We start from the raw sequence: 26,085 nt of genomic DNA on the forward strand, positions 1-26,085 counted from the left end.
GTGCTGTAGTCAAGCAATGCCACTCCTACACATACACAAATCTCTCCTGGTTGGGGGAGGGTGTTTTGCACAACAAAAGCAGGAGAACAATGGAGCTGAAGGCCTTTGAAAATCTCAGCGGGGTGCTAGCACTAGAATTATTGAGCCTTTTTTTTCCTGCTGTCCCTACTACTACATTTACTAACCCTGCGCAAATTTGTGTAAATTCCCTGAACCTAACACCTCCTAGTACCCTGCTGAGAGGCCTTCAGCTCCATTGTAGGGTTGTAACACAGGTTTTTCTCTTGCCTTGGATCTGAGCTACTCTGAGTGAACAAATGCAAATGTTCCAGGCCTCAAAGATAATGGGTGGTTTGCACAACAAAAACAGGAGGATAATCGAGCTGATAACCTGTGAAAATTTCAGCAGGGGTGATTAACACCTCGGGACTTCCACCAGAAAATACAAATTCTAGGAGGTCTTACCGGTAGGTTCAGGGGATTTATGCAAATTTGCGCAGGGCTAATAGATCTAGTAGTAGGGACTTGCACCAGGAAAAAAAAGGCTCATATATATATATATATATATATATATATATATATATATATATATATATATATATATATATATATATATATATATATATATATATATATATATATAACTAGACTTTATGTATATTATGTAAGGTGTGGATATATAAATATATGTACAACTCTGTGTATATATGTTTATGGACAGGCATGCAATGTAGTGACAAGGATTGACAAGAACTAATATTGCATAATAGTGCACATAAAAGCTACTACTAATATGGTGTATTGTAGGCTGCAGGTACTTTGTTGTTGTGTCTGACAACGATTGGAAGGACAGACCTTCTCCTGGTTCTCTCCTGAATCTCTCCTGGTTGGGGGTTGGGGGAGGGTATGTTTGCACAACAAAAGCAGGAGAACAATGGAGCCGAAGGCCTCTCAGCGGGGTGCTAGGAGGTGTTAGGTTCAGGGGAATTTACGCAAATTTGCGCAGGGTCAGTAAATCTAGTAGTAGGGACTTGCACCAGGAAAAAAAGGGGTCAGTAATTCTAGTGTTAAATTGCATTTACCATTTTGTTACATTAGTGATAAACATGTAGTCAAAAAAATTATATTTCTCAAAAACCTCCTAAAAAGAAGCCACTCTGCACATTTTCACTTTTGGCACAAATATTTTTGGTGGAGGAAATATGTTTAGACCATTAAGTTAAAATTGATAATATCACAATGTAAAGGTAAAGAATTGCATTTTTAAAAAATAATTTGGCATCAAAAGTAAAATAAAGATTTGTCTCTATGAGTTCCTCTCTGACCTAAACAATGAGGAGCTAATTATAATTTCCAGAGTGGATTTTCTTCTTTCAAAAAAAGTTTGACTTGTTTAAAAAGGTTTAGTTTAGTTTTTTTTAGTTTCTGCATTAGTTTTAGTCTTTTTATTTGTGTAAAGCGTGAACCATGAAATAATTGCGAGAACATTCAAATTTTTTGCAGCTGGAATGTTTGTTGAACCTTCTAATAATTAAAACAAATATGAATAAATAAATAAGAATGAACTGGCAAATAAGAGATCTCACCCTATGGTAAGCCCGAGCCCTCCCACAACCTTGATCAAGATAAGTGGAAGAGAATGGATGGGTGAATATAGGAGGATGAATATAGTAGTTCAAGTTATTATTAAAAAATAACTTTTACTACAATTTATTGGTTAAAATTTCTTGTGCAATTTATTCTGTTTTTTCAGTAAAAAAAAAAGATGATGTAAAGGTTTTAAATACTCACAAATACTCGTGTATCAAATACAATACACTTGGCATTACAGTTTTAATTATTATTAAAATATCAGAGCCAAGAGTTAGGAAAATCAGCACTGGCATTACAAAAAAACATAAAAATAAAATAAAAATACAGAACCTTTTCGAGTTTCACATGTCTCAATAAGCACATTGATCAATACCTCATCAGGTAATCTGTAATAAAGCTTTTACTAAACTAACAAATCCAAAAGCTAAGGACATTTACTCCACATATTTAGTTTAGTTAATTTTCAAAGCTCACAATATCATTTCAGGTAGTTTTTGTTTTAATTTTTGAAAATCTAGTTGTTGTTGTTGTTTTTCTTTTTTTTTTTAATTTTATTTAACTAAAATGTTTTTCCCCCACACCTACTTTTAGATTTTATTCTAGTTTTAGTTAATTATAATAGCATTTTTTCTGGAGATGTGTAACTTTAAGTTTGTGATACTGAAACTGATGCTGGATTATATCAATATAAACCACTTACTGTCTAGTGAACCAGTGAAAGATAAACTTTATTAACATGCCATAGAATTAAACGTTTTATGAGAAAAGGGAAAATATCCGCAGTGATTAGTTTGGGTTGAAAGCAGTAAATGTAATACACATAAAAAAATAGATTGGTAGACTAAAGAATAGACTGATTTAAGAAATGAACCAGTTTTTTTTTTTTTTTTTTTTTCTTTTTTTTTTTTCTTTTTTTTTTTTTTTGTTATGTGAAAAAAACAAAACAAAACAAAAGCAAAAAAAGCAAAAAAAAAAGCAAAAAAAAAAAAAGCAAAGCAAAAAAAAAGCAAAAAAAAGAAATGAACCAGTCTTTTAATAAGGCCACTCTCTGTAAGACGTTATTATTTTTTCTTTTTTTAATGGTGTAGGTAAATTTACATCTTCCCCAGCAGGGGGCAGTCAAGCAACAGATAAAACTCCTCTATAAAAGAAGCAACTTTAGGGAGTTACATTTGTTTGACTACACAAGAAAGAAAATTGAAAAAAATAAAATATTACATAAAATATATTTTCTTATTGAATTAAAGCAAGTTTAATTCTACAAAACTAACCTACATAGCAGGAAATCAGGGACTACAGTGGCTAGTGTTGGAAATTATTTGCAGCATAGCAGATTCAGATTTCATATTACGAAGACAGACTCATCTGTGTTCATTAAAAAAGAAATAGGAAACTCTTAAAGAGCTCGTGTCATTTCCAGTGTTTCCTGATAAATCCCACATCGGAATCAATGAGCTATTTAACAAAATATCACTGCTATATTACTTAGTCTTAAGCAAGAGTCGGATCATCTGGAACCAGAATAAATACAGGAAAGTCAGCAACCTTCAGCCACACGAAGTGCTCAGTGCTCATCACCCTGAAAGACAAAAATTATTATTATTTTTTTGTGTGTGTGTTTTTAAATCTCTGTTTATTAACACTTATCCTCAACCTATAAGCAATTACATGATATCCTCCAGCTCTATGAAGCTAATATAAGAACAATAAAGCATGAAGCCTGTAATTAAAACTGCAAAAGAGGCTCCAGGAGCTTTAGAGGCCAAGTGAGGATTTTGTTATTTTTTTTAATCCTTAAGCAAGTAAAAATGTAACTGAAAGTAAGATCTTTATTCTTGTCATAAAAGAAAATAGAAAACTGTGCTCAACTAAGGAGAAACTCATAGCAGAGTAGATACTGACCCCTCCACAGCAGTCCCCGCACAGAGCTCCCAGCAGGCCGTTTATCACCTGAAAAGCACACAGCGCCACCTGGATCAGACCCATGACCAGCAGCACAGAGAAGAGAGACAGATGCCAGGGCACCACGCCCGCTGGCTCTTGACACACACTATCCCTCAAAGTTGCGTTGCTTAGGTAGTCTCTGTAGAGAAAGGGTTAAAAAGAAAAGAGCAAATATGTGAGATGTGTCGTGAGCCACAGTTTACCTTAAGATACAAGAGACAAGTGCTGCAAAGGTAGCACTAATACACTTCAACTCTTAAATGTTCAATTTAAGTTCACATTTAGTTGTGCTTAAAATAAACAGCAGTCCCTACACCAGTAGCGGTTTTAGATACGGGCGACACGGGCGGTTGCCCGGGGCGGCATCGTGGTAGGGGGCGGTATCACAGGCATCGGTTAAAAAAAATTTGCTTGTACTCATGCTGCCCCGACGTCATGCGAGCCCATATTGGGAATGGCATAGGCACCGATCGATTTTCTATCGCCCATGGGAGTAAGGGCGCCCTCCGTTTGCGAGGTGAGCCTGCTGCTTGCTGCACAGGGAGGAGAGGGCGGGGCGACGGGGGATTCTCTGGCTGGCTGGAGCAGCAAAAAATTACCAACTCTCAAAATAAAACACCGATGTTTTTTCAAAATTCTATACACGAAAAGTGAGCGTAAGAGCCTTCGGTGCGCCTGCTCGCTGCTGAAGTCAAAGTAAACTTTATTGTCATCTCCGCTACATACAGTCCAGTATATAGAGAGACGAGACGACGAGGCTCCAGTTACAGCAGTGCAAGAAAACAAACAATAAATATTTAAGAGTAAAACAAATAAATATACACTTTAGGACTCGGGGTAAAGGGATCAATAACAATTTAAAATGTATATTTTATATTTTGTTTATTTAAAGTCTCACACACAACCCGTTTTTAAAGTTTAAAAAAAGAGAAAAGAAGAGGAGTGTAGCGACTTCCACAGTCGCTAGAGGCCGGGGATGGAGCCTGCCTATTTGCCTGACGCGCTGTCAACTTTACGCAGTAATGCGAGAGGTGGAATTGCTTGCTTGTTTATTAAAGTGCTTGAAAAGTTTACAGAGCAATGTGATCGGCTCGCGATTCAAACTCTTAAAACATCGCAGGCTCTAATGCAACAAGGGGAAACTAGTTGTGCTGCGGTCAACACAGCTACCCAGCCCTCCTCTCTGTCAAAATCAAACCAATGAACGACAGACTGACAACGCCCTCTTAATGTCACCGCTAGCACCCACGTGACTCCCGTTACACATCACCATAGCAACCAAACAAATTAAAACCCAGTGATCCTTAAAATTCAATACATTTAATTATGGCTCCTACAAGGAGGAACGAGCAAAAGACAGGTAAGCAGATGTGTCATTGGATAATGGCAGGTCATGTATCCTAAAACATTGAGAATCAGGATACTTTCTTAATCCCTAAGGAAATTATGTGGGTTACAGTTCCTCCAAGAAGAAATGCTAAAAATAGTAACAGTAACAGACTAAACTCCAAACAACATATACAATAATATTAATTAGTCAGTGTCAGTTGTTGATTTGTCCTCTTCTCATTGTATGACAAAGTATGATGTCTGTTTAGTAGCCGTTTGCATACTATGCATACTCTCTCCCTCTTCATATGTATGTGTGTGTGTGTGTGTGTGTGTGGGGGGGGGGGGGGGGGGGGTTGGGGGGGTTGGGGGGGCGCCAGAGGGGGTGTTCGCCCAGGGCGCCTAACAGGCTAGGACCGCCACTGCCCTACACTGCCATTGGCACAGAATTCTTAGTGTTTGGCTCTTAGCAAATCAGTTGCCAGATTTAGAGTGAAGCCCTTTTACAAGACAGTATTTGTATGTCTCTCTGTTTGTGTCATGCATCTGTACTGCAAACAGAATCCTCAAACAGGTCCCACACTATCTGAAACGAAGTCTTCACTGATCCCTGAGAATTGGAGGTGCTACAAATTTAGCCTGTATGTATTCCAAATGCTTTCATGTGTACCCAGCTGAAAGAAAGGACATGCTGATCATTCCGTTGCTATGGACAGAGTGATAAAAACAAACTACTGAACGCATTTTAACACTTGATTATTCTCTATGTCTCACCCATTGGAGAAGGGATAGCCCCAGTCGAGTGTGGTGCTGTTTAAAAAAAAGGAACACTTAGGTCCACGGTTGATGGCCACCGCTGAGACTATAACTGAGTAACCGGCACCAACAACACCAATACCTGCAAACAGCATCGAACTCAACATCTGCAGAGAGAGAGAGAGAGAGTGGGGAGAAGCATGGTCAGTTACTCATACTGAGAATCAAAACATTTAACAATGCCCCTTTAAGCTTCTTAAAATAAGACATCAATGAAGTTATTGTGTTAGTATCCAGAGGCCGTGCTCAAGGCCAGGTGCACAAAGTAACACTTGCACACATTCCTGAAGTATCGATCAATTGCGTGACCCTAACAGTACAACGCAGGCTCTGTGCTACACAGCTGTGCGGGGTGTGTTACCATGATCGAATTTGTAGTACTTTATGGGAAGGTGTGGGTGCGTGTTTTCCCAATTTATTGCTGTGTAAATCATGAGGGGATGTGTGTACATAGTTCATCTGTGTTTGTTTTCCATTACACGCTCAGAGTATCTCAACGCTGAAGTTAACAGGTGACTGGTAGACCCTCAAGCATAATACCTCTAATATAAATGTTGTTTTTAATAGTTTTAAAACTGTTAGGAGGAAAAAAAATCCCAAATGACAAAGAAAACTTTGAAGACCCTTGTCCTCAGAGAACAGAGGTCTAACATTTCTGCCTAGACTGGAATTTTTAAAAATCTAATTTTCACATTCCTTTTAATTTAGATTAATGCCCAATTAATTGCATCAACTTACAGTAACATTTGAAGACATTTCCGATCACATTTGTGCACTGGGTCATGCTCTAGGTAGCAATTATCTAATGCAGCTGTATGCTGTATATATATTTGAGTGCCTTTTCAGTCTTGTTAAATGTGTGTGTGTTTTTGCCTCTACGGGACATCACTGAGCTTTACTTGTCCAAGCAAAAAGGCCAGGTTTGGCCTAATGGTCACACCTTTTTTTTAAACGCGCCGCATATTCACTTTATTCCATGTAGCTGCCTCCTTTTAAGCATCTTTTTGCACTTTCGTTGTTTAAAGGGCCAGTTGATTAGTGCCATTGTTGATGTCACTAGTTACACTTGCTGTTTATGTGTAGTCCAATTGAAACTCAACATCTCATTTAAAGGAGAGACCTGTCTCAGAAAAACAGATCAAAATTGAACGTGAAAAATCTTCTCACCGCGAATCTCCGACCACAGCTTTCATTGCCACAGCAACCGCAGCAGTCATTGTTCTTCAGACCCAGGAAGACCAGAGCAGGGAAGATCATCTGCCACCCAAAAACACACACAGTTCACACACAGATCATTAATGAACCGGTCATTCATTAAAGCTGTAACAAAATTGTTAATAAAATATTTATATTAACAATTACATATATAATATTAATATATTAATCTTTTGGGGGCAAATTTAGCATCAAGTCATTTGAAAAACATTCTTTGTGAATTCATAAGTTGACTCGTAAATTCTTAATTCTTTCCCCTAAACTAATTATTTAAAATATATATATGTATGTGTGTATATATATATATATATATATATATATATATATTTTTAAGATCTGCAACTAATTCCTCTTATTCATTTTTTTCATGTCATTTACGTTTGGGATTTACAGTCTAAAACTGACTGTGTATCTAATGATAAACTTTCCTTTGTGCAGTTTTCATATACACATAATAATAACGACAATAACGAAAAAAGAAGCATACAATTTATTCACAACACCGTTTGCCATGCAGTGCTTAACAAATGTATAAAAAACAAGAAAACACAAATATTTTAGAACTGTGCCAAAAACTTGTTCAAAACTAAATTTGGACTGGCATAACATTCAATCAGTAAAACATATTTTTCAGTTCACCATAATTAGGTGTAATTCTATACTTTTGTAATTTCTCTCTTTTTTGTAAAACAATAAATTAGAGAATTCATGGATAACAACAATAATTATATTTTAACATGAAAAAATACTGATTAATGAGTTTGCATGTACAGATGGATTCACTATCACAGAAGCATGAAAATTATTTTGGTAGTTACTAATACTGTTAATTTAGGGGAGTTGTGACATAAACTTTTTATTGAGCGCTGGTCTAATTAACTGGTTAAGTGCAGTATAACACATACTTTGCAACTTTCTGATATTCTGCAGGTATTAACCATTTAATTCCAAACTTACTGTTAGATTATTTACTGAGAATAAATTTAGCTATACCAATAATTACTGATAATTACAACATTCATGGCTAACAATCATGGCATCATGAGCTGAAGATGAATATTTAATTCATATTTTAAAAACATAATTTCATTGTATTGTTCACTAATGCACTCACCAGCACTCCAGATCCCAGAATGCCTCCAAAGTACCAGACCTGGTCTGTGATGTTTTTACTGTCCACCGACTTTCCTCCGGGAAAGAAGAGCAGGATGTTGCAGAGCACACACACAATGCACAAGGGTATCAGAGTGAACCCCAGACATCTAGCAAAGCCACCTGAACACATTCTGACGCTGATGTTTCGACAGCTCCCGACGACACCAACAACACCTGAAGTTAGAGAAGGGAACTTTAAAACTCCACCTGGGATGCTGTTTCTGTTGAATTATCTCAGCAAAATGATTTAGACTTAAATTAAGCCCAGTCTTTATCCACTTCAAGGGGCTCAAACGATAAAATGTTGAGATTGTGGCACTGAAGAATATCACTGCACCTATTACATTCGACCTGTATTAAGTGCAGTGTCCCCAACACGCCCTAAAAGTTTCTCACCAAATCTCAGACCTTTTGAATGATGCGTCTGCTTCACCTGTCCCAGATATGTGAGAATAGTTAATAATTGAATGAGCCTTTATAGAACCCCCCTCTCCCCTCTCCCCACCCACGCCTTCCCCTCACCCTCCCTTCACCCCATCCCCGCCTATCTCTGTGTGATCTCATTGCTTCAATTTTACATTAGGCAGCTGTAAAATGGCAGGATCTCTCCCAGTTGTGCACGCAATGTGCAAACACACATGCACATGCTCATGGCTGCATGCAAACACACCGAGAGCCATTAATGCTGAATTACATACCTGTGTGTGCACACAGACACAGCAGTGAAGACACAGCAGTGAAGACACAGCGGTCACACTAGTTAATGTTCTACATTGAGTTCACATGGAGACAGAAGAGGAAGTGACAGACAGTTGGTCTATACAGTGAGGCCCTCTTAGCTGTTAGTCACCTGACACAGTGAGTAATCTTGGAGTGGAACATTATTATGAGCAATGTTCATCATTAATCACTGTAGAAGTGTCAGAAACACCCAGTAGAAGTACAGTGGACCACAGCCTTTCTCGTAATAAATGATCTATCGATTAAATACGAAAGCTTGTCGGGTGAATAACATGTGAATTCTGTCTTTAATCAACTCTCATTGTAAATGAAGGCATCTATTGATGTTGATTGGTTAAATTTAATTTGGTCTTTTCAAGGTAATCTGGGTGAACTACTTAACAACAAGGATCTGGATTAGACATTGGTCTCTGATATCTATTTTTGTGTGAACCTGTCCCTGTGATTTTAGTTATGATAGTTATGATAGAGACATTACAGAGAAGCATCAACTATTGGATCTTAAGCTGGCCTAAAAACCCTTCCACAACATCATATGATTGTGGATACCACACTATAACTTCCAGTTTTCATGTCAAGACAACCAGTGAAATTAAATTTCTGGAGATGTTTCAAGATGACTGCTGAGCAATCAGACTTGCTTCTGGAATGCTTCTGGCTTTTAATATAGTGAATAAGAAGAAAACATGTTGACAAAAGACATCTAGTATCACATAAAAAGCATTCCTTGTTTGGCAGAAGTAAACAAATACAGTAAACTATATTTGGCTTCCTCAGGCGGATCTATAGTATTTGGTCAGTCTCTTGACTTGTCTCTTTATACATTTTTAAATATACCTGTTACTATTGATAGAGACAATTATCCATTACTGTAAGCTTTAAGTGAACTCCCAATAAAAGGCTAACAAATGTGAGTAGCTGTTAGATAACTATAAAACTTTAAACACTTGGATTGTGAATTGTATTTTCTGGCTGTTATTTTGTATTTAGTGAATTATTAAATTAAATTAAATTGAATTATTAAAATTCCATGCAAGTACAAAAGTGCATTTTGTTATTTATTTATTGTTTTAATAGTCCGATTTAACCTTTGTTCCACCTTTTAAAGAACCCACATATCTAATGGAAAAACAATTTCCATTAGATATTCCATTATGAGATTTCGTTGTAGTTTTTTCTGTTAGCGTTGAGATTGTGCCAGTTCTCAGTTTTCCGAGTGAAAACTTAACCTTAAAGCAATTCATAAAGTGGCACATAAACGCAGCAGTAACAACAAAAACAACAATAATACTGATTATCCCGCCGATCAACGGCATGATCGATGTTGTCTGCGATACGCTTATCTTGTCTGCCTTGTCGACATCAGAGCAATCGATCAGAGGCGTAAAGTCCAGTTCTCTTTTTTACTCGTCCGTCATTTTCACGTAGTTTCTGCCTCAGTCGCTGATATTTGAAACCAGAATGGGAACCGACTTGACTTTTTCCTCTCGTCGGTCCCCTGTTGTGTGTTTACACGGCTGTGTGGCCTCCAGCCAACCTTTAGCTTCCAGTATAGGACTGGGTAAGTGGGTGGAGTGCCGTGGAGAATTGAAACGAAAAGACAGCCAAAAACGTTTATATTCTTATTTCGAAGTATGAGCACAAAGAATCTGACTGCGTGAGCCAAAATTTACCAACATGTTTGTAACCCAAAAGACAAAAAAATGACAGTAAAGATTCAGTTGGTATCGTAAGCGCTAATCTGATGCTATTAAACCATCAAATCTCATGCAACTGCTATGAAGACTGTGCCGAGCCAAAAAGGGATTTCCGGTATGTGCCAAAACATCATTGCCCGTATTTAAACCGTTATAAATTACTTACTTGCTAATAATCTGTTAAACATATATCAAAAGTATCTCTCATGAAAGATATCAAGTAATTTTGAGCCACAAATAAGACTGGATTTATTATAGTATTGGTCATAAAGAGTCATAAAGATACTTGTAAAACAGACAAGATACTTGTAATCGTATATATTATATATTATATATATCTATCTCTATGTGCTGTGAATACTTAAAAGAAGAAAAATAATTTGACCTTAAGCTAGATGAAAACACAGGTGAAAATATATATATATTTTTTATATTGGCAACTAAAATTGGATGCACCTGTATTCCAGTCAAAATCCTTCTCCACCTATAAGCTATATGTTTGAAGCCACCTCAGTGTTTATGTTTTGTCTATAAGATGTTAGAAAGTCTTAGATACTGGTTTGGTCCAACCAGCAATTTAAGACTGAAAGATATTCAGTTCACCGATGGATCACTTTGTAAACCCTTGCAGCTGAATACCAGAACCTTATGTCGGGCTTCCTTGTGGGACTTGACAATGCATTTGTTAAATAGATACAACAGAGCATATAGGTCAGAATCCCGATTATAGGTATAAAATTGTTATTGTGTCGATCATTTCTCGTAATGTCTTGTTTCACCTAATACAATTATTTGCTCTTTTATGTAATGTGACATCCTTTTCTGCCAAAGCTTGATTGTGATTGGCTGATTTGTTTAAAGAAATCAATACATCTCACAATATTGATTAGTATTCCAGTTAGAGTAGTATTCCTATTTGCATGTATATGATCCCCTCGTGGAGCTGGTTCTATCTATGCTTTCATTTCTGTTTAATATATTCTGGTGCTTCTGAGATACAAATATAAGTGGAATATAGTTTGCAGAGCCCTGAAACTGACAATATCTGTGGAGTCCTCAGCCATTGGATATGGATCGTGGATCTTTTGAGCCACTATTGATCATGTGCCTCATCACATGAGCCAAGGTATGAAAAAAGGCATAGGTCATTATCAGCAGAGGTTTCGGGTGAAACCATTGTAAAACTTTGCCTCACCCTGTCATGTGACCTATTGACAACACCTGACACAAGATGTGATTTGGGGTTGAGGTGAAAGTGACTAAGAGGGGATCTCAAAACTGCATTTTAGGTAAGCCACCTCCTCTGATATGTCCAAGATGGTCGTTCACAGTGGACATAGATGGCCTCTTTCACTCCTCTTTTAAGCCATCTGTCTTCTCTGTCCAAAATGTGAATATTGGAATCCTCAAAAGAGTGTCCTTTATCCTTTAAGTGTCTTATCCTGTCAAGGTGGGGGTTGTTTGGTTTCTACAGTGTAGAGGTCTGAGCACTCCAATGCGTAACCAATTTTTGTCTGAGGGTGTGGCTGGGTCTGAAGTGTACTGGGATATCGTGCTTGGAGATTCAGAGAATAATATCTGCATGATTAAGTTCTAGCAGTACCATATCAAGAACAGGGAAAGGGAGCCGGTGGTTGAAGTCTAAAGCAAAAATGGTTTGCATGACATAAATGAGATGGTATTTAAATTTATTTTAAAAAAGAGTTGTGAACAGTAGAAAAAGCACATTTCAGCATTACCATTTTAAAAAAGGAGTGTCAAATTAACTTATAAGACAAAAGTGTTCAGTCACACATATTCACTTAATTGTGTATTGATTATATAACCAGTTATTAATGTGGGCAAAAAAAGGCTAAACAGTAATTACACATTTGCTTATACAAGTGAGGTGGTGCGTTTAGGCAAGTGAGCATAAATCTGGTTTGTTGGTGTTTTGTGACATCTACAATAAATATATAAGCTCATTTGTAAATCTAAAAAGCTAAATTGGGCTGTGAGAAAAGAATTCAGCTAAAACATGATGTGGGCGTGTTCTTTTTGTCAAATGATGCTGGAGTGTATGGAGGTAAGGACCTAAATGCAAAGACGCTGAGAGTTAAATATCAAAAGCTGTTTATTTGTAAGCTGTTGTAATAAAAAAGTGGAAAATGGAAACAGATCTGTAACAAGAAACAGGTGAAACTAATCAAAACTAACAAGAGAGACCCACAAGTACAAATAGGCGCAGTGATTTCTATATGAATACTTTTAGAACAACAAAATTGTCGTAAAAGTGCATGCAGCCAACAGGAAGAAAAAAAAATAAACATACAAAAAACCCCAAAGATGAGCATTATTACTGATGCTCATCAGGGATAAACAAAGACATTAGATGCTATTAAAAATATTTTAAACCCTCCTACTATCTGAGCACAGAGGTCAGAGGGGTTGTTCCAGGAATGGTGACACTGTGACTTGACTCATCATTAGGAGGTGAGTTTACATAACATAACATGCTTTGGACCAGGTTTGGTTTGCAGCATAAGTTACTATGGTGATGTACACTGGTAAGAAAAGAACCACCATCACAGTATAGAAAGCCCTGGGTTAGGTTATGTGGATAAAACCAAATCCAGCCTCAGAACACCAAAATAAATAATGAAGAATTAAAAGCCCAAGAAAACGCAAAACCCAGGGTCCAAGACCCCGGACCATGACAATTTCATGCTAGGAATGCTGTTGTGATCTAATATGTTGCACAAACCAGTCACATCCATCAGTCATGGGTACACATTTGTGTCCAGATGTCCTGAAGCGTGGTGGCAATGCAGCAGATGCTGCAGTTGCCATAGCAGCAGCCCTGGCAGTAACAGAGCCGTGCAGCACCGGCCCTGGTGGAGACGCCTTCTGCTTGTTCTACAACGGAAACACTGGAGAGATCAGAGGGATTAACGGCAGGTGGAGAATCCTTTGGTGCTTTCCTTGTTTTTCCCCATGTGTGCAAAAATAAACCGAACTTCTCTCTGTGTCCTCAGTGGTCATTCTCCCCGAGCACTGACCCTGGACTTCCTGGAAGGACAAGGTTACACCGCAGAGAGGCCTCCTTCAGTGTTTGATGCTCTGAATGTTACAGTCCCTGGGGCACCAGCATGTTGGTGTGATACTGTGCAGCTGCTAGGAAGTCACAAGGTTTACTTATGTTTGTCTTCTATATCTGTGACATGGGAGTGTTTTATAGAACACCCGTCTGAGATAAATCATTTGACTGAGGTAAATACCTATAAACCCTGCAGAAGTGACCAGCATGCACAAACATGCCTGGAAATTGGACTTGACTTTGAACCAAAGAGACATCAACAAAGAATAGAAAAGCTTGTCATTGCCTCTGTAGAGATGTCCTTTATTTGGTCACAGCTGCAATAACTTGTCCATCTAAGGTTAAAATTGATGCAGGTCATGAAAGTGGGGACAAAGTCTTTCTAAAAAAACAAACAAAAAAGCTTTGAATCAAGAGACTCCCATTATATTCAAAGACTCCCATTATATTGGAAGCAATAGAGATCAATATGACTTGTTCATTACTTCTCACCTTATATGTAGGTTAAATGACATGCAATGTAAATATCACAGTATAATGGCGGTGAAGGAAAATCAAACACATTGCTTGATGACTGACATTCAAATTAGTGGAATTCCCTCAGAACATTGTAAATTAGTTATATCCTTTGCTTATTTTGTCACGGAGCAGTATCTCACTCTTCCTGTTCAGTTCAGTTTCCTGTTACATGCATGTGTTTCCTCTGCCTGCTTTGCTAGCTGTCCTTACAGGAGGTCCTGAGTGGGGCTGTGGAACTAGCAGAGGTGGGGTTTCCTGTGGCCGAGTTAACAGCTCACCACTGGGCGAAATGGGTGTCTGCTTTGAGGGATGCTGGAAAGGAACTGGGTGTAGAATTGATGATTGACGGTCATGCGCCCAAATGTGGACAAGTATTCCAAAACACTGGCCTGGCTCGAACTTTGAAGGTAAATCCACAGGTCACTTGAGGAGCGGAAGGTCATTTATTTCTAATAACTTGTGTTATTCACACAAGAAGGAAACACAACAATGTAGAAGTTGTGAGAAACCCCTGTTTGTTCTGTGTCATTATAGGATTTTTCTAAATTTAACTTAGCCTTTTATACTGCAAGGCCTTGGATAAACCCAGAGGTATCACAGGAAGTTAAATCTCTAAGAGAAGAGTAATGGAACAGTGGAGAGGAAGTAGTGAAAGCAGAACAACAATAGATAAAGGGGATTAGATAGAAATGGATGGACGTATGTGATACTTTTAAAAGCTTGTCGTTGGGCAGAAAAAACTAAAGCAGCATAGCCGGAAGGGAAATTTAATAAAAATGACAAAACAGGTTGTTTAGCTTGGAACAGGCAGAAAAGCCCCATCTGAGGATATAAGGGCAGCAAAATGGCTCATGTGGTGTCAGCATTCTGGCTGTACAGCTTGGCAAGACCTGGCAAAATTCGACAGGGTACAGTGTGTAACAAGATAGTCAGTAGAGGGAAGAAAGGATTTGTGTGATGTATTGCTTCTGACAAATAAAATGGTGATTATGTTTTAAGTGTAGTTTTAAAAGTTACTGTGAGTAATTTGTTATGACCTGAAGCCAATAAAGCTGGACTTAAGCTTTATTCAGCTACTGAAATGCGAATGCTGCTTTTTTTAGTGCCATGTGTCAGTACTGTAAGTACTCCACCTTCATGTGAATGTCCAGCCATGACTCTGTGTCTAATTTTGTATATGTAATGGCACATTTATACAACTATTGTCATTTCACAGATTCTGGAGTCAGTCAGACTAAAGAACACTATGGCTTATGTCATTGTGCGTTTATCTGAGGGTGTGGTTGCCTGCTTGTGAGTCACCACTAAAATATGCATTGATTGAAATCAATTCAAACAATCAAGCGTTTATAATACCATAATGCAGGAAGATGACCAAATGCGCCCTATCTGAACACCCACAGACACACGCACACACCTACACTCATGACCATGAGGCAGTGGAAAGAACAGCGATGACCTCAGCCTCATTGATGATTAGATTCTTCGATTGTTCTTCGACAGTTGTGCGTGACTTCACTGTGGAGCAAAGTCACACACACACACACACACACACATTGACTGGAGTGAACTTTTAAACGCTGGACAAGTCTTCCTCGATATCATGTTAATCACCATCTGTAAAACGTTTTGTACTGTGGCTGAGTGAGCAGTACATGAGCTCATGTATCGACAGGAGCTCGGTGAGCGTGGCAAGCCAGCTTTCTACCAGGGCAGAGTGGCCCACGCCATTGTTGACGTCATCAACCAAAATGGGGGAGTCATGACCTTGGGTGACCTGAGCAGCCATGACAGCGAGGTCATCACCCCCATAAGTACAGAGTACAAGGTCAGAAACTATAGATGCCGGTCATGTGTGTATTTTAACAACACGGTCAGCAGAATGAACTTGACTTCACTGTGTGTTTAGGGTGTACGTCTGTGGGAGCTTCCTCCTAACAGTCAGGGACTGGCTGCCCTGCTCATGCTCAACATCCTGGAGAACTTTCCTCAACTCAAAGGTAACCATAGGGACAGTGAAGAAGTCCCTGCCAGGTGCATTATTGCCTGTTGTAAAATCTTAAGTATACAGTAAATATGAGTCTGGAGAAGTGGCTGAGTTATAAAAATAAAAACCATATATCTCCTACATTTCCATAAATCACATTTTATAACCCAACCCAGTTAGTTACAGTGTTCTGCCTGTTTGTCCCAGCCCAGCACGGGGGAAATAAAAAGCTGCTCAACAGAAAAACTAAAGAGACATACAAAATATAAATAAAACAGGAAAATTAAAATGGGTTTTCCTGCATTATAGAAGTCAGCTCACTGGTGATTTCACTGGCCTGACCTGCCATCCCTGCGCTGGAACACATCGCAGTGTGCTCTGATCTACCTCTGACCAAAAAGGGAAAAGGATATGCTTGTCCACAAAAACTAACCTCCGTGACGTTAATTTTTTTCCAAATAGCAGGGATGCCAAACATAAGGTCCCGGGGGCCAGAATCTGTCCAGCAAAGACTCTAAACCGGCCCCCTGGACCGCTTTGGCAAATATGAAGAAAGCTTTATCTGTAACTGTAACTGATAAGGACCTTCCCCGTGTCCATTTATACTGCACCAAAGTAATTATGTGATAGATATACAATGAAATGCTAGAAATCTTTCTGTTTTTTACGCTATTTACTACAGATTTTTTTCCCCCATGGGCTCCACATTTATAAAAAGGGATTTCTTTTGTGAATTAAGAAAATTATTCCATTTTATATTTACAGGAGAGACTGGACAATGAGCTATAGGAACTTTTTTCTACAGTTTTACACATTAATTTCTTCTAATTTAAGTCCAAAGAGTCCCAATTAATACCTTTCTTTCACTACAGCACCACTTCTTTATCACAAAACTTATGTTATCTTATGGATTAAATATGTACTACTTCTTTACACTGACAGAAAGTAAATTGTAAAATAAGAAACTGTTTTCGTTTTTGTGCAGTCAGAGTTCATGAACCTGCATACTTGGCTTTTCCCGGGCCCTATAATACATTTCTATGTGTTTGTGTGTGTGTGTGTGTGTGTGTGTGTGTGTGTGTGTGTGTGTGTGTGTGTTTGTGTGTGTGTGTGTGTGTGTGTGTGTGTGTAGCTAAAGGCCATAACAGCTCTGACTATATCCATGTACTGGTTGAGGCTGTGCGATTGGCTCTAACAGATGCTCTGCGTTACCTGGGTGACTCAAGTCATGTGACTATCCCTTTGGAAACCTTGCTGGACAAGGGCTACAGTCACCAGCGAGCACAGCTCATCAGCACGGACAGGTGTGTGTTTCTGCGTGTGTATATCTGTTAGTACCAGTGTGTACCAGTCGTCCTCTGTTGACTTTAGATAGGTCTGTAGACTTATACTTCCCCTGACCTGAGCGCCAATCCCTTCACGTCTCTTCCCTCACATTCACCCAGGGCGTGTGTCATTGTGCAAGTGTATATTTTAGAAACAATGTGTTATATTGTTGAGGACTTTGAACTTGATCTGGTCTTTATCATGGGAAAGACAAACAGACTATAAAAGTTAACAACAACACAATAATTGTATTAACATATATTGATGTATACCGGGTATTAAATCCTGCTTTTTTGAAATTGCCGAGTTCATTTCGGTGTCACTGCACCATCCAACACACACAAATCCACACACTAATTCTACGTCTCGCTTCCATTGGTTGTCAACTTAACCTAAATGAGTCAACCAGGTCCAAACGAGGCGTCAATTCGATTCTGATGTCTTGTTATCCTCACAACCTCTTCACAGTTTTAATGTTTAGATGCTTCTAATAAACTAGGCAATAATGGGAAGTCATATAAAAACAGGAAATTATAAATATTTTTTACTGCACTGCAATAATCTGGTTATTGTAAAAGAAATAGAAATCTACAGATAAAGGTACTTTAAGGCAGGAAAACTCCTCACCCCTCGTTCATACCTGTAATACTGTGTATATGGCAACATTTATTGCATAAGTATGAAACCCTTCAATTATCTTTGCAAACTTGGTAATTTGGTTTTGTTCTTAAACCAGTTTTCTTCTCACTTTACTTGAGTCTTAATTTTTCTTTCATTTTCCAAATATTTTAATAAATAAATAGTAAAAAACAGACCTGTCAGGTGAACTTATTAAAGAATATGATTGTTGTTGTATGTTTGTGTGACTCTGCAGGGCCATGGAGCGAGTGGAGCCCGGCCTGATGACAGGAAGTGACACGGTGTATTTCTGCGTGATAGACAGTGAGAGGAATGCATGCTCCTTTGTCAACAGCAACTATATGGGCTTTGGGACGGGGCTGGTCCCTAAAGACTGTGGATTCTCACTACAGGTCTGAAGGGACAGAAAGAGAATTTGTGCGCGTGTGAGGTAGCAATGGTGTTTATCTGTTTGATTTACTGAAAGACTAGGAATTCTTCTAAATCATGGAAAAATGCTAAGAATTTAGTGTAATATGAGATTATGCTTCAAATAATTAAGGTAATTGTTTAAGTGATCAGCATAAAACAAGATCCTGCATTACCACTTTCAGCTGATTTCTCAGCTTGCCTCTTATATACTGCATTAATAAAGCTCTATAGGTTTTTATAATTACAATAAACTTCCCAGTAACACAGCAGCACATATGTAAGAGAATTTTACATGAACATGAATGCTGCTGTGTGAAGCTAAGGGAAAAAAGACATATAAAATGAAGCCTGGGTGGAAAAAGTTGTAGATTTTCATATTTCATTACCTTAATTTGCATGCTCACATTACCTTACAAGCTATTTTTGTTGTGCATGTAAATGTATTGATGAAGCCATGAAGCCATTTTAGCCTCCTAAACTGGAACCACATAGACTGAAGCATAAAACACAAGTGTTTAAGCTAAAAGGGTTGAATTCTGATTTCTTGTTCTATCTCTGCAGAATCGTGGCGCTAACTTTTCCCTGTGCCGTAATCACATAAACTGCGTCGCTGGGAGGAAGCGGGTGTATCACACCATTATACCTGCACTCCTCACCGATTCAACAACCACATCACAAAAACCCCGGCTCCTTGCTGCTCTCGGCGTGATGGGAGCTTTTATGCAACCACAAGGACACGTACAGGTACAGAGTCAGCAAGCGTCACAGAGCAACAATGTGGGGCATAAAGTGCAGAAGACATTTGTTTCTTAACACTTTTCCTGCCAGAGTATTGCCTTTAACTAACCAGAATCACATCCAAGACCTCCCTGAATATTTTTATTCTAATAATAGACACATATATCTACATATACAGTGGGGCAAAAAAGTATTTAGTCAGCCATCGATTGTGCAAGTTCCCCCACTTAAAATGATGACAGAGGTCAGTAATTTGCACCAGAGGTACACTTCAACTGTGAGAGACAGAATGTGAAAAAAAAATCCATGAATTCACATGGTAGGATTTGTAAAGAATTTATTCGTAAATCAGGGTGGAAAATAAGTATTTGGTCACCTCAAACAAGGAAAATCCCTGGCTCTCACAGACCTGTAACGTCTTCTGTAAGAAGCTTTTCTGTCCCCCACTCGTTACCTGTATGAATGGCACCTGTTTGACCTCATCATCTGTATAAAAGACACCTGTCCACAGCCTCAACCAGTCAGACTCCAAACTCCGCCATGGCCAAGACCAAAGAGCTTTCGAAGGACACCAGGAAAAGAATTGTAGACCTGCACCAGACTGGGAAGAGTGAATCTACAATAGGCAAGCAGCTTGGTGTGAAAAAATCAACTGTGGGAGCAATCATCAGAAAATGGAAGACATACAAGACCACTGATAATCTCCCTCGATCTGGGGCTCCACGCAAGATCTCATCCCGTGGGGTCAAAATGATCATGAGAACGGTGAGCAAAGATCCCAGAACCACACGGGGGGACCTGGTGAATGACCTGCAGAGAGCTGGGACCAAAGTAACAAAGGTCACCATCAGTAACACACTACAACGGCAGGGAATCAAATCCCGCAGTGCCAGACGTGTTCCGCTGCTGAAGCCAGTGCATGTCCAGGCCCGTCTGAAGTTTGCCAGAGAGCACATGGATGATACAGCAGAGGATTGGGAGAATGTCATGTGGTCAGATGAAACCAAAGTAGAACTTTTTGGTATAAACTCAACTCGTCGTGTTTGGAGGAAGAAGAATACTGAGTTGCATCCCAAGAACACCATACCTACTGTGAAGCATGGGGGTGGAAACATCATGCTATGGGGCTGTTTTTCTGCCAAGGGGACAGGACGACTGATCCGTGTTAAGGACAGAATGAATGGGGCCAAGTATCGTGAGATTTTGAGCCAAAACCTCCTTCCATCAGTGAGAACTTTGAAGATGAAACGAGGCTGGGTCTTCCAACATGACAATGATCCAAAACACACCGCCCGGGCAACAAAGGAGTGGCTCCGTAAGAAGCATTTGAAAGTCCTGGAGTGGCCTAGCCAGTCTCCAGACCTCAACCCCATAGAAAATCTGTGGCGGGAGTTGAAAGTCCGTGTTGCTCGGCGACAGCCCCAAAACATCACTGCTCTTGAGAAGATCTGCATGGAGGAATGGGCCAAAATACCAGCTACTGTGTGTGCAAACCTGGTAAAGACCTATAGTAAACGTTTGACCTCTGTTATTGCCAACAAAGGTTATGTTACAAAGTATTGAGTTGTATTTTTGTTATTGACCAAATACTTATTTTCCACCCTGATTTACGAATAAATTCTTTACAAATCCTACCATGTGAATTCATGGATTTTTTTTTCACATTCTGTCTCTCACAGTTGAAGTGTACCTCTGGTGCAAATTACTGACCTCTGTCATCATTTTAAGTGGGGGAACTTGCACAATCGGTGGCTGACTAAATACTTTTTTGCCCCACTGTATATCAAAAGAGAGAGCAGAAGGTTTGATTTTTAACACGAATATTTTGTCATTGTCCGAGCTAGTGTTAATTTAATGTCACTACACTTATATCCAACTTGACTTCAGTGTCATCAGATATATGTCGTTCAATCTTGTGACCAATGCTGCTCTTGTGTTAAGGTGCTGTTAAACATGATGGAGTTTGGGATGAATCCTCAGCAAGCCCTGGATGCACCTAGAGTCTATGCAGAGTATGACCACAAAAGTAGGCCTACACAAAAACACACACACAAACACGTGCCGTTATAGCAAATGTTAGAATCATTTGAATGCTTAAAGAGCAGAAGAACATTATGTCTTGATTAATGATCAGTAACATTGTGTGTTTAGTCAAAATATTGATTAGATAAGTCATTCGGATATTCATTTATGCTTTTACTTTTTTACTTGCATTTACTTTTGGAAACACTTGAGAAGAAAACTTCTCTAAATTATGTTGTATGTGGTCACATTTTCCCAGCTGGTCAGTGGTTGGTTAACCTGGAGGAGGGGATTGATCAGAAGGTAGCTGAGGAACTGAAAAGACGAGGACACCGTGTCAACTGGCCAGTGTCAGGTACTTTACGCACATAATTAACTGTTTGCTCACTATTAATAGCTCCATTCAATTTTTCTGTGTGATTTATGTCATACTTCTAAAAAACTGATCATTCTCTTGAAAAAACTACATCCCAATGAACAGAATCAACTTTTTGGGATCATTCTCTTGCTCATTAATGAAAGCGATTGAAGAAAAGCAGGAAAAACACCTTTGTAGAGCAAAATGTCAGCAAAACAGTTACTTTCGAAGGCCTTTGCTCTCAGTCGTAAGTAAAGGTAATACATTTCAGTTCTTTAGTCACGACTTATGTTATGTCATTAAAAGTTAATGTGTGACATTAATTATTATATTGATGTGCAATACACTAACGGCAGTAAACGAATGAGACCATTTCTTGGAATAACCATGAGGTTCAAATCAGCGGCATTAGACCGCAGTTCTCATAAACCCTTTTGCTTCCTGTTGTTAACAGGATGTTTGTACTTGTTCCTCTTACGTGCTACTTACGATGGCTCTCTGGTTTGTGTGAATATGATGCGTGCATCAACTTTTGCTTATCCAAGATTTTCCCACTGTGATAGTCGGATCATAGTGCGATCAGCTTCTTGTACAACCTAGCAGCACAGAATATAAAATATGCAGAATTTCGGCTATTTTAGCATTTTGAAGTTAATTTTATATCAAATTCCATGTTGTAGTTTAATGTTAATTTAAAACCAATAACAAAATTTATCATAAAAGACTCAGTTCAGGATAATTTTAATGAAGTATTATTTGATAATAACAGGTTTTAGCTAGAGGAATAAAAAGTCAAATAAAAACAATCCTCCCCACTGTCCTTAGGTTTTATTGTATTTTCTACAAAATGCTAACCAGTGAAGCGGGTTTTAACCTTTGAACTTTAACAGTTTAAGTTTTTGTGATTAATGATTTACAAATCTAAAATATCTAACTGTTCAAAACTTGTCAGTGAAGAAAAGAACAGTGCACGCATCTTCCTACTGCTCATCTTCATATCCTCTGGTTTACATGTTCTACCTATTTTCAGACTCTGACTAACACTCCAAAAACCTTGATTTCATGATGCTAGCATGCTAATTAGACTTAGAATGTATTTTCATTTGTTGTACCTACAGTCCACACAGCTCAGTGGGTTTTTGCATCTTCCTTTTCATTCACACACACAGGCCACAAGAGGTCTCAGTTTGGGCGGGGGCAGATCATCGCAGTGGGGGATTGGTGGAATCCGTCTGTCACCCAAGAGGATCGTCCTTCCAGGGTGCTATGGGCAGGATCGGATCCCAGATCAGATGGATGTGCTCAGGGGTACTAGAAAATGCTCTTGCCTTGTTAATGTTGTAATCAGAAGATTTCATCTTAGAACTACTTGAAAAGAAATGCCTACAAATGTTGTGCAGTACACGGGTTGTTATTTGTCAGCTGATATTTGACAGTGAGCTTCATAACTCTTTCAAAAACCATTGTACCTTCAAGAAGTGCCTTATGGAATCATGTTTTTATGCCTGTGTTCATTAGATGTTGAGTTAAAGCACATTTGCTGGATGTAGAGTTTAGTATAAATCAGCACAACCTCAGATTATTTATAATGTGAAAAGTGACAAACAGGAAGATCTTTATCTTTGCTGCATTGATGCCAAAGATGTCCTTCCTCAACTCTGTGTTTTGGCAGAGATAATTATCTGTTTCAGTCTCTTTAATTAGCTGGTGCTGATTTGAAGTTTGCTAGAAATGCAGTGTTGTTCCATACACAAACCTCCGTCCACAATAAGTTATTATTCCATTTTTACTCTGCTCTGAATTATGTACATCAGTATTATAGTGTCATCGTTAAAAAATCTATTTTGCATAATGTTGCTGTTCCTTTTTTTCTGTGAATCATTTTCTGTTATTGTTAACATCTCATCAATTAAAACATCATTATTCAGATTTTCTGTCAGTGAAATATGCTTCATCAGTTTGCATTAACTTAAATCTGCCAAATACATATAGGTGTGCATTTATTTTAAGTTGCTGTTTGAATCTTTGGTTCTAATTTTAAAGTTGTTTCTGAATTGCTTGCAGCTTTAGCCCCTGATGTCAGAATCAAACAGTAGTACAAAACATATTTTACACTGTTAGAGTAGAAGTACACCGATCAGGCATAACATTATGAGCACTGAGAGGTGACGTACATAACACTGATTATCTCTTCATCATGGCATCTGTGAGTGAGTGGGACATATTAGGAAGAAAGTGAATATTTTGTGCTTGAAATTAATGTGTTAGAACCAGAAAAATGGGCAAGTATAAGGATTTGAGCCAGTTTGACTAACTGTGATCTCCAAAACTACACCACTTGTGGGCTGTTCCTGGTCTGCAGTGGTCAGTATCTATCAAAAGTGGTCCAAGGAAGGATGAGTGGTGAATCGGCAGCAGAGTCATCAGTGGCCAACGCTCATTGATGCACGTGACGTGCGAAGGCTGGCCTGTGTGGTCCGATCCAAAAGACGACCTGCTGTAGTTCAAATTGCTGAAATTCCCAGTACCTGAGATCTCAGTCCAATCGAGCATCTGTGGGATGTGCTGGACAAACAACTCAGATCCATGGAGGCCACGCATCACAACTTAGAGGACTGCAAAGATCTCCAACTAACATCTTGGTGCCAGATACCGCAGCACACCTTCAGGGGTTTAGTAGAGTCCACGCCTCGATGATTTAGGGCTGTTTTGGCAGGAAAAGAGGGACCAACTCGTTTATTAGTCAGGTGGTCATAATGTTATGCTTAATCAATATATTAGCTTATTTTCAAACCTACTTTTGTAGAGCTTGAGAGTAAAAACATGAAGCTGCAGAGCCTAATAGAGATCTTATCTTGATTTTAATCAAGTGGACTAAACTAGAAGAAAACGTTTCAAAAAGGGCTTGGATGTAGAGATGCTCGAGGTGATTCTTAATCATTGTTCTTGTAAGACGTTGTGACTTGCCACAAAAATCACAACAAATCTCTTCCTGCCTGGAAGCTGAACTTGCTTATTGCCTGACCTTTTTGGTGCGAGGCAACAAAATATATAGACGTAATTATCAGAATCTCAAAGGCATTTCAGAGTGTGAGCCATTTCTGCATGTTTGCAGTGCCTGGTTTCAAGCAGGAAGGATTTGCATTTGTGTATGAGCTTTATCTTTTAGTGAATTTTTAGCCCCTGGGAAACGCCCTGCTGCCTCCCAGTCTAACACACAAACAGAACACATAAAGACAGAGGCACAGTGACAGAATAAATTACAGTGCATGCTGTGGCTTCAAATCTGTGAAAAACTCTCAGCAAGTTGGTAAACAGCTTGAGAACCACTTAGCTGCCAGTTCACACATATCCACCGCACAGATTTCTGTTTGTAGAATAACGATGTTGGACTTTGTTTCAGTGTTGATCTCCTTAGAGCCCCTGGAGCCACCCTGGTACCACGCGTTTGCTCTCAAACATACGCTCTGGTCTTACAAAATCTGCCTGAATCGACGCAGCTCTTTAGTCCAGGTTGTTAGCGGTCAGTACCAGCTTACCCTGCAGTTGATCTGGATGTGCTGAATTCCAGCTGGATTATAAAACAGCTCACAGTGTTGAGGGCATCGGAAACACACACATGTATCCATACAGAGGTCACTTTATGCTTTATTTACCTACATACACCTGCTGACCTACGGCATCATTACCTGAAACAAACAGGTAAATTGTATCAAACCCTTTAAAGCCATGACTGCCTACTCTATAGTGTGGAAACCTTTAATACACATTTTGCATCCACCGATCACACAAACACTGCTGTTGTTGTTTGATGACAAAACTAGTTTACTTGTTCACAGATTTGAATATGTTTTCACCTCTTTTAGACTTTCAACTGGATTTTTTTCTCATTATGGGAAGACTGAAATTTCCACTCCCCTGATATACTAAAAATCGACACCACCGTGCAGTTTTAACCAATAAATAAAATAATTCGAGCAGCACCTTACATACCAACTACTACCAAAATAGATGTGGTAGGAAACTCAAAAAGTCCATTCTCAGCTAAGGCTGGTGCTTTGCAGTCCTGCAGGTTTTTAGAAAGCGATCTGGATTCCCACTAAAACTTCCCACTTCCCACTAAAACTAAATATTATAGACTATCCCAGATTATGGATCTGCTCTTATGATTAAGTCACTGTGAGGGAAAGTGGCTCCTTGCTGTGTAAGTATAAGAGTGCTCTAAAAGACCCTGCTATCTAAGAGGCTGTGGGAAACACACACACACACACACACACACACACACATTTGTGGGTTTATTCATTATATTTGTGCCAGAGTTCTATTGGGTCACCCTCCAGCTTCCTGCGAGTGTGTACTTCCTCATACGCGTGTCATGGCAGAAACTTCTCAGCAAAGGAAGGAAAATCTAACACACTAGCAGTTACACACACACACAAGCACACACACACACACGAACACCAGGGTCTTGTCACTTATTTTCGTTTCCTGCCTCCCCAGCTGCTCGGACCCTTCCCTC

At 38.9% G+C, this 26,085-nt stretch overlaps 2 protein-coding genes across 6 annotated transcripts; one reads left to right on the plus strand and one right to left on the minus strand.

Moving 5' to 3' along the window:
- Window positions 1-2,657: 2,657 nt before the first annotated feature.
- On the minus strand, window positions 2,658-8,798 carry tm4sf4 (transmembrane 4 L six family member 4). Of its 3 annotated transcripts, none has more exons than XM_087830636.1 (6): window positions 8,751-8,798; window positions 8,012-8,226; window positions 6,850-6,939; window positions 5,641-5,789; window positions 3,496-3,676; window positions 2,658-3,172 (listed from the first exon to the last, which is right to left on the minus strand). In XM_087830636.1, exons 2-6 carry the CDS (start codon window positions 8,180-8,182, stop codon window positions 3,158-3,160), a joined length of 606 nt encoding a protein of 201 aa, XP_087686762.1. In that variant the 5' UTR covers window positions 8,183-8,226; window positions 8,751-8,798; the 3' UTR covers window positions 2,658-3,157. The 3 variants fall into 3 exon arrangements, with proteins under 3 accessions (XP_087686762.1, XP_087686760.1, XP_087686759.1); XM_087830634.1 differs by lacking the exon at window positions 8,751-8,798 and adding an exon at window positions 8,461-8,484; XM_087830633.1 differs by lacking the exon at window positions 8,751-8,798 and adding an exon at window positions 8,449-8,484.
- Window positions 8,799-10,164: 1,366 nt separating this feature from the next.
- LOC102777579 (uncharacterized) lies at window positions 10,165-23,480 on the plus strand. Of its 3 annotated transcripts, XR_437159.3 has the most exons (13): window positions 10,165-10,354; window positions 13,274-13,427; window positions 13,505-13,658; window positions 14,286-14,492; window positions 15,761-15,913; window positions 15,995-16,085; window positions 17,205-17,376; window positions 18,273-18,429; window positions 19,010-19,192; window positions 21,128-21,212; window positions 21,468-21,563; window positions 21,690-21,823; window positions 22,736-22,840. XR_437159.3 is itself a non-coding variant. In XM_006797779.2 (12 exons), exons 1-12 carry the CDS (start codon window positions 10,255-10,257, stop codon window positions 22,879-22,881), a joined length of 1,698 nt encoding a protein of 565 aa, XP_006797842.2. In that variant the 5' UTR covers window positions 10,165-10,254; the 3' UTR covers window positions 22,882-23,480. The 3 variants fall into 3 exon arrangements, 2 of the variants coding, with proteins under 2 accessions (XP_006797842.2, XP_035766676.2); XM_006797779.2 differs by lacking the exon at window positions 21,690-21,823 and having other exon boundaries at window positions 22,736-23,480; XM_035910783.2 differs by lacking the exon at window positions 21,690-21,823 and having other exon boundaries at window positions 10,195-10,605; window positions 22,736-23,480.
- The last annotated feature ends 2,605 nt before the right edge of the window (window positions 23,481-26,085 follow it).

This window comes from Neolamprologus brichardi, chromosome 17 (genome assembly GCF_056152115.1).
Source record: "Neolamprologus brichardi isolate AB-2024 chromosome 17, ASM5615211v1, whole genome shotgun sequence".
Classification (NCBI taxonomy): Eukaryota; Metazoa; Chordata; class Actinopteri; order Cichliformes; family Cichlidae; genus Neolamprologus; species Neolamprologus brichardi.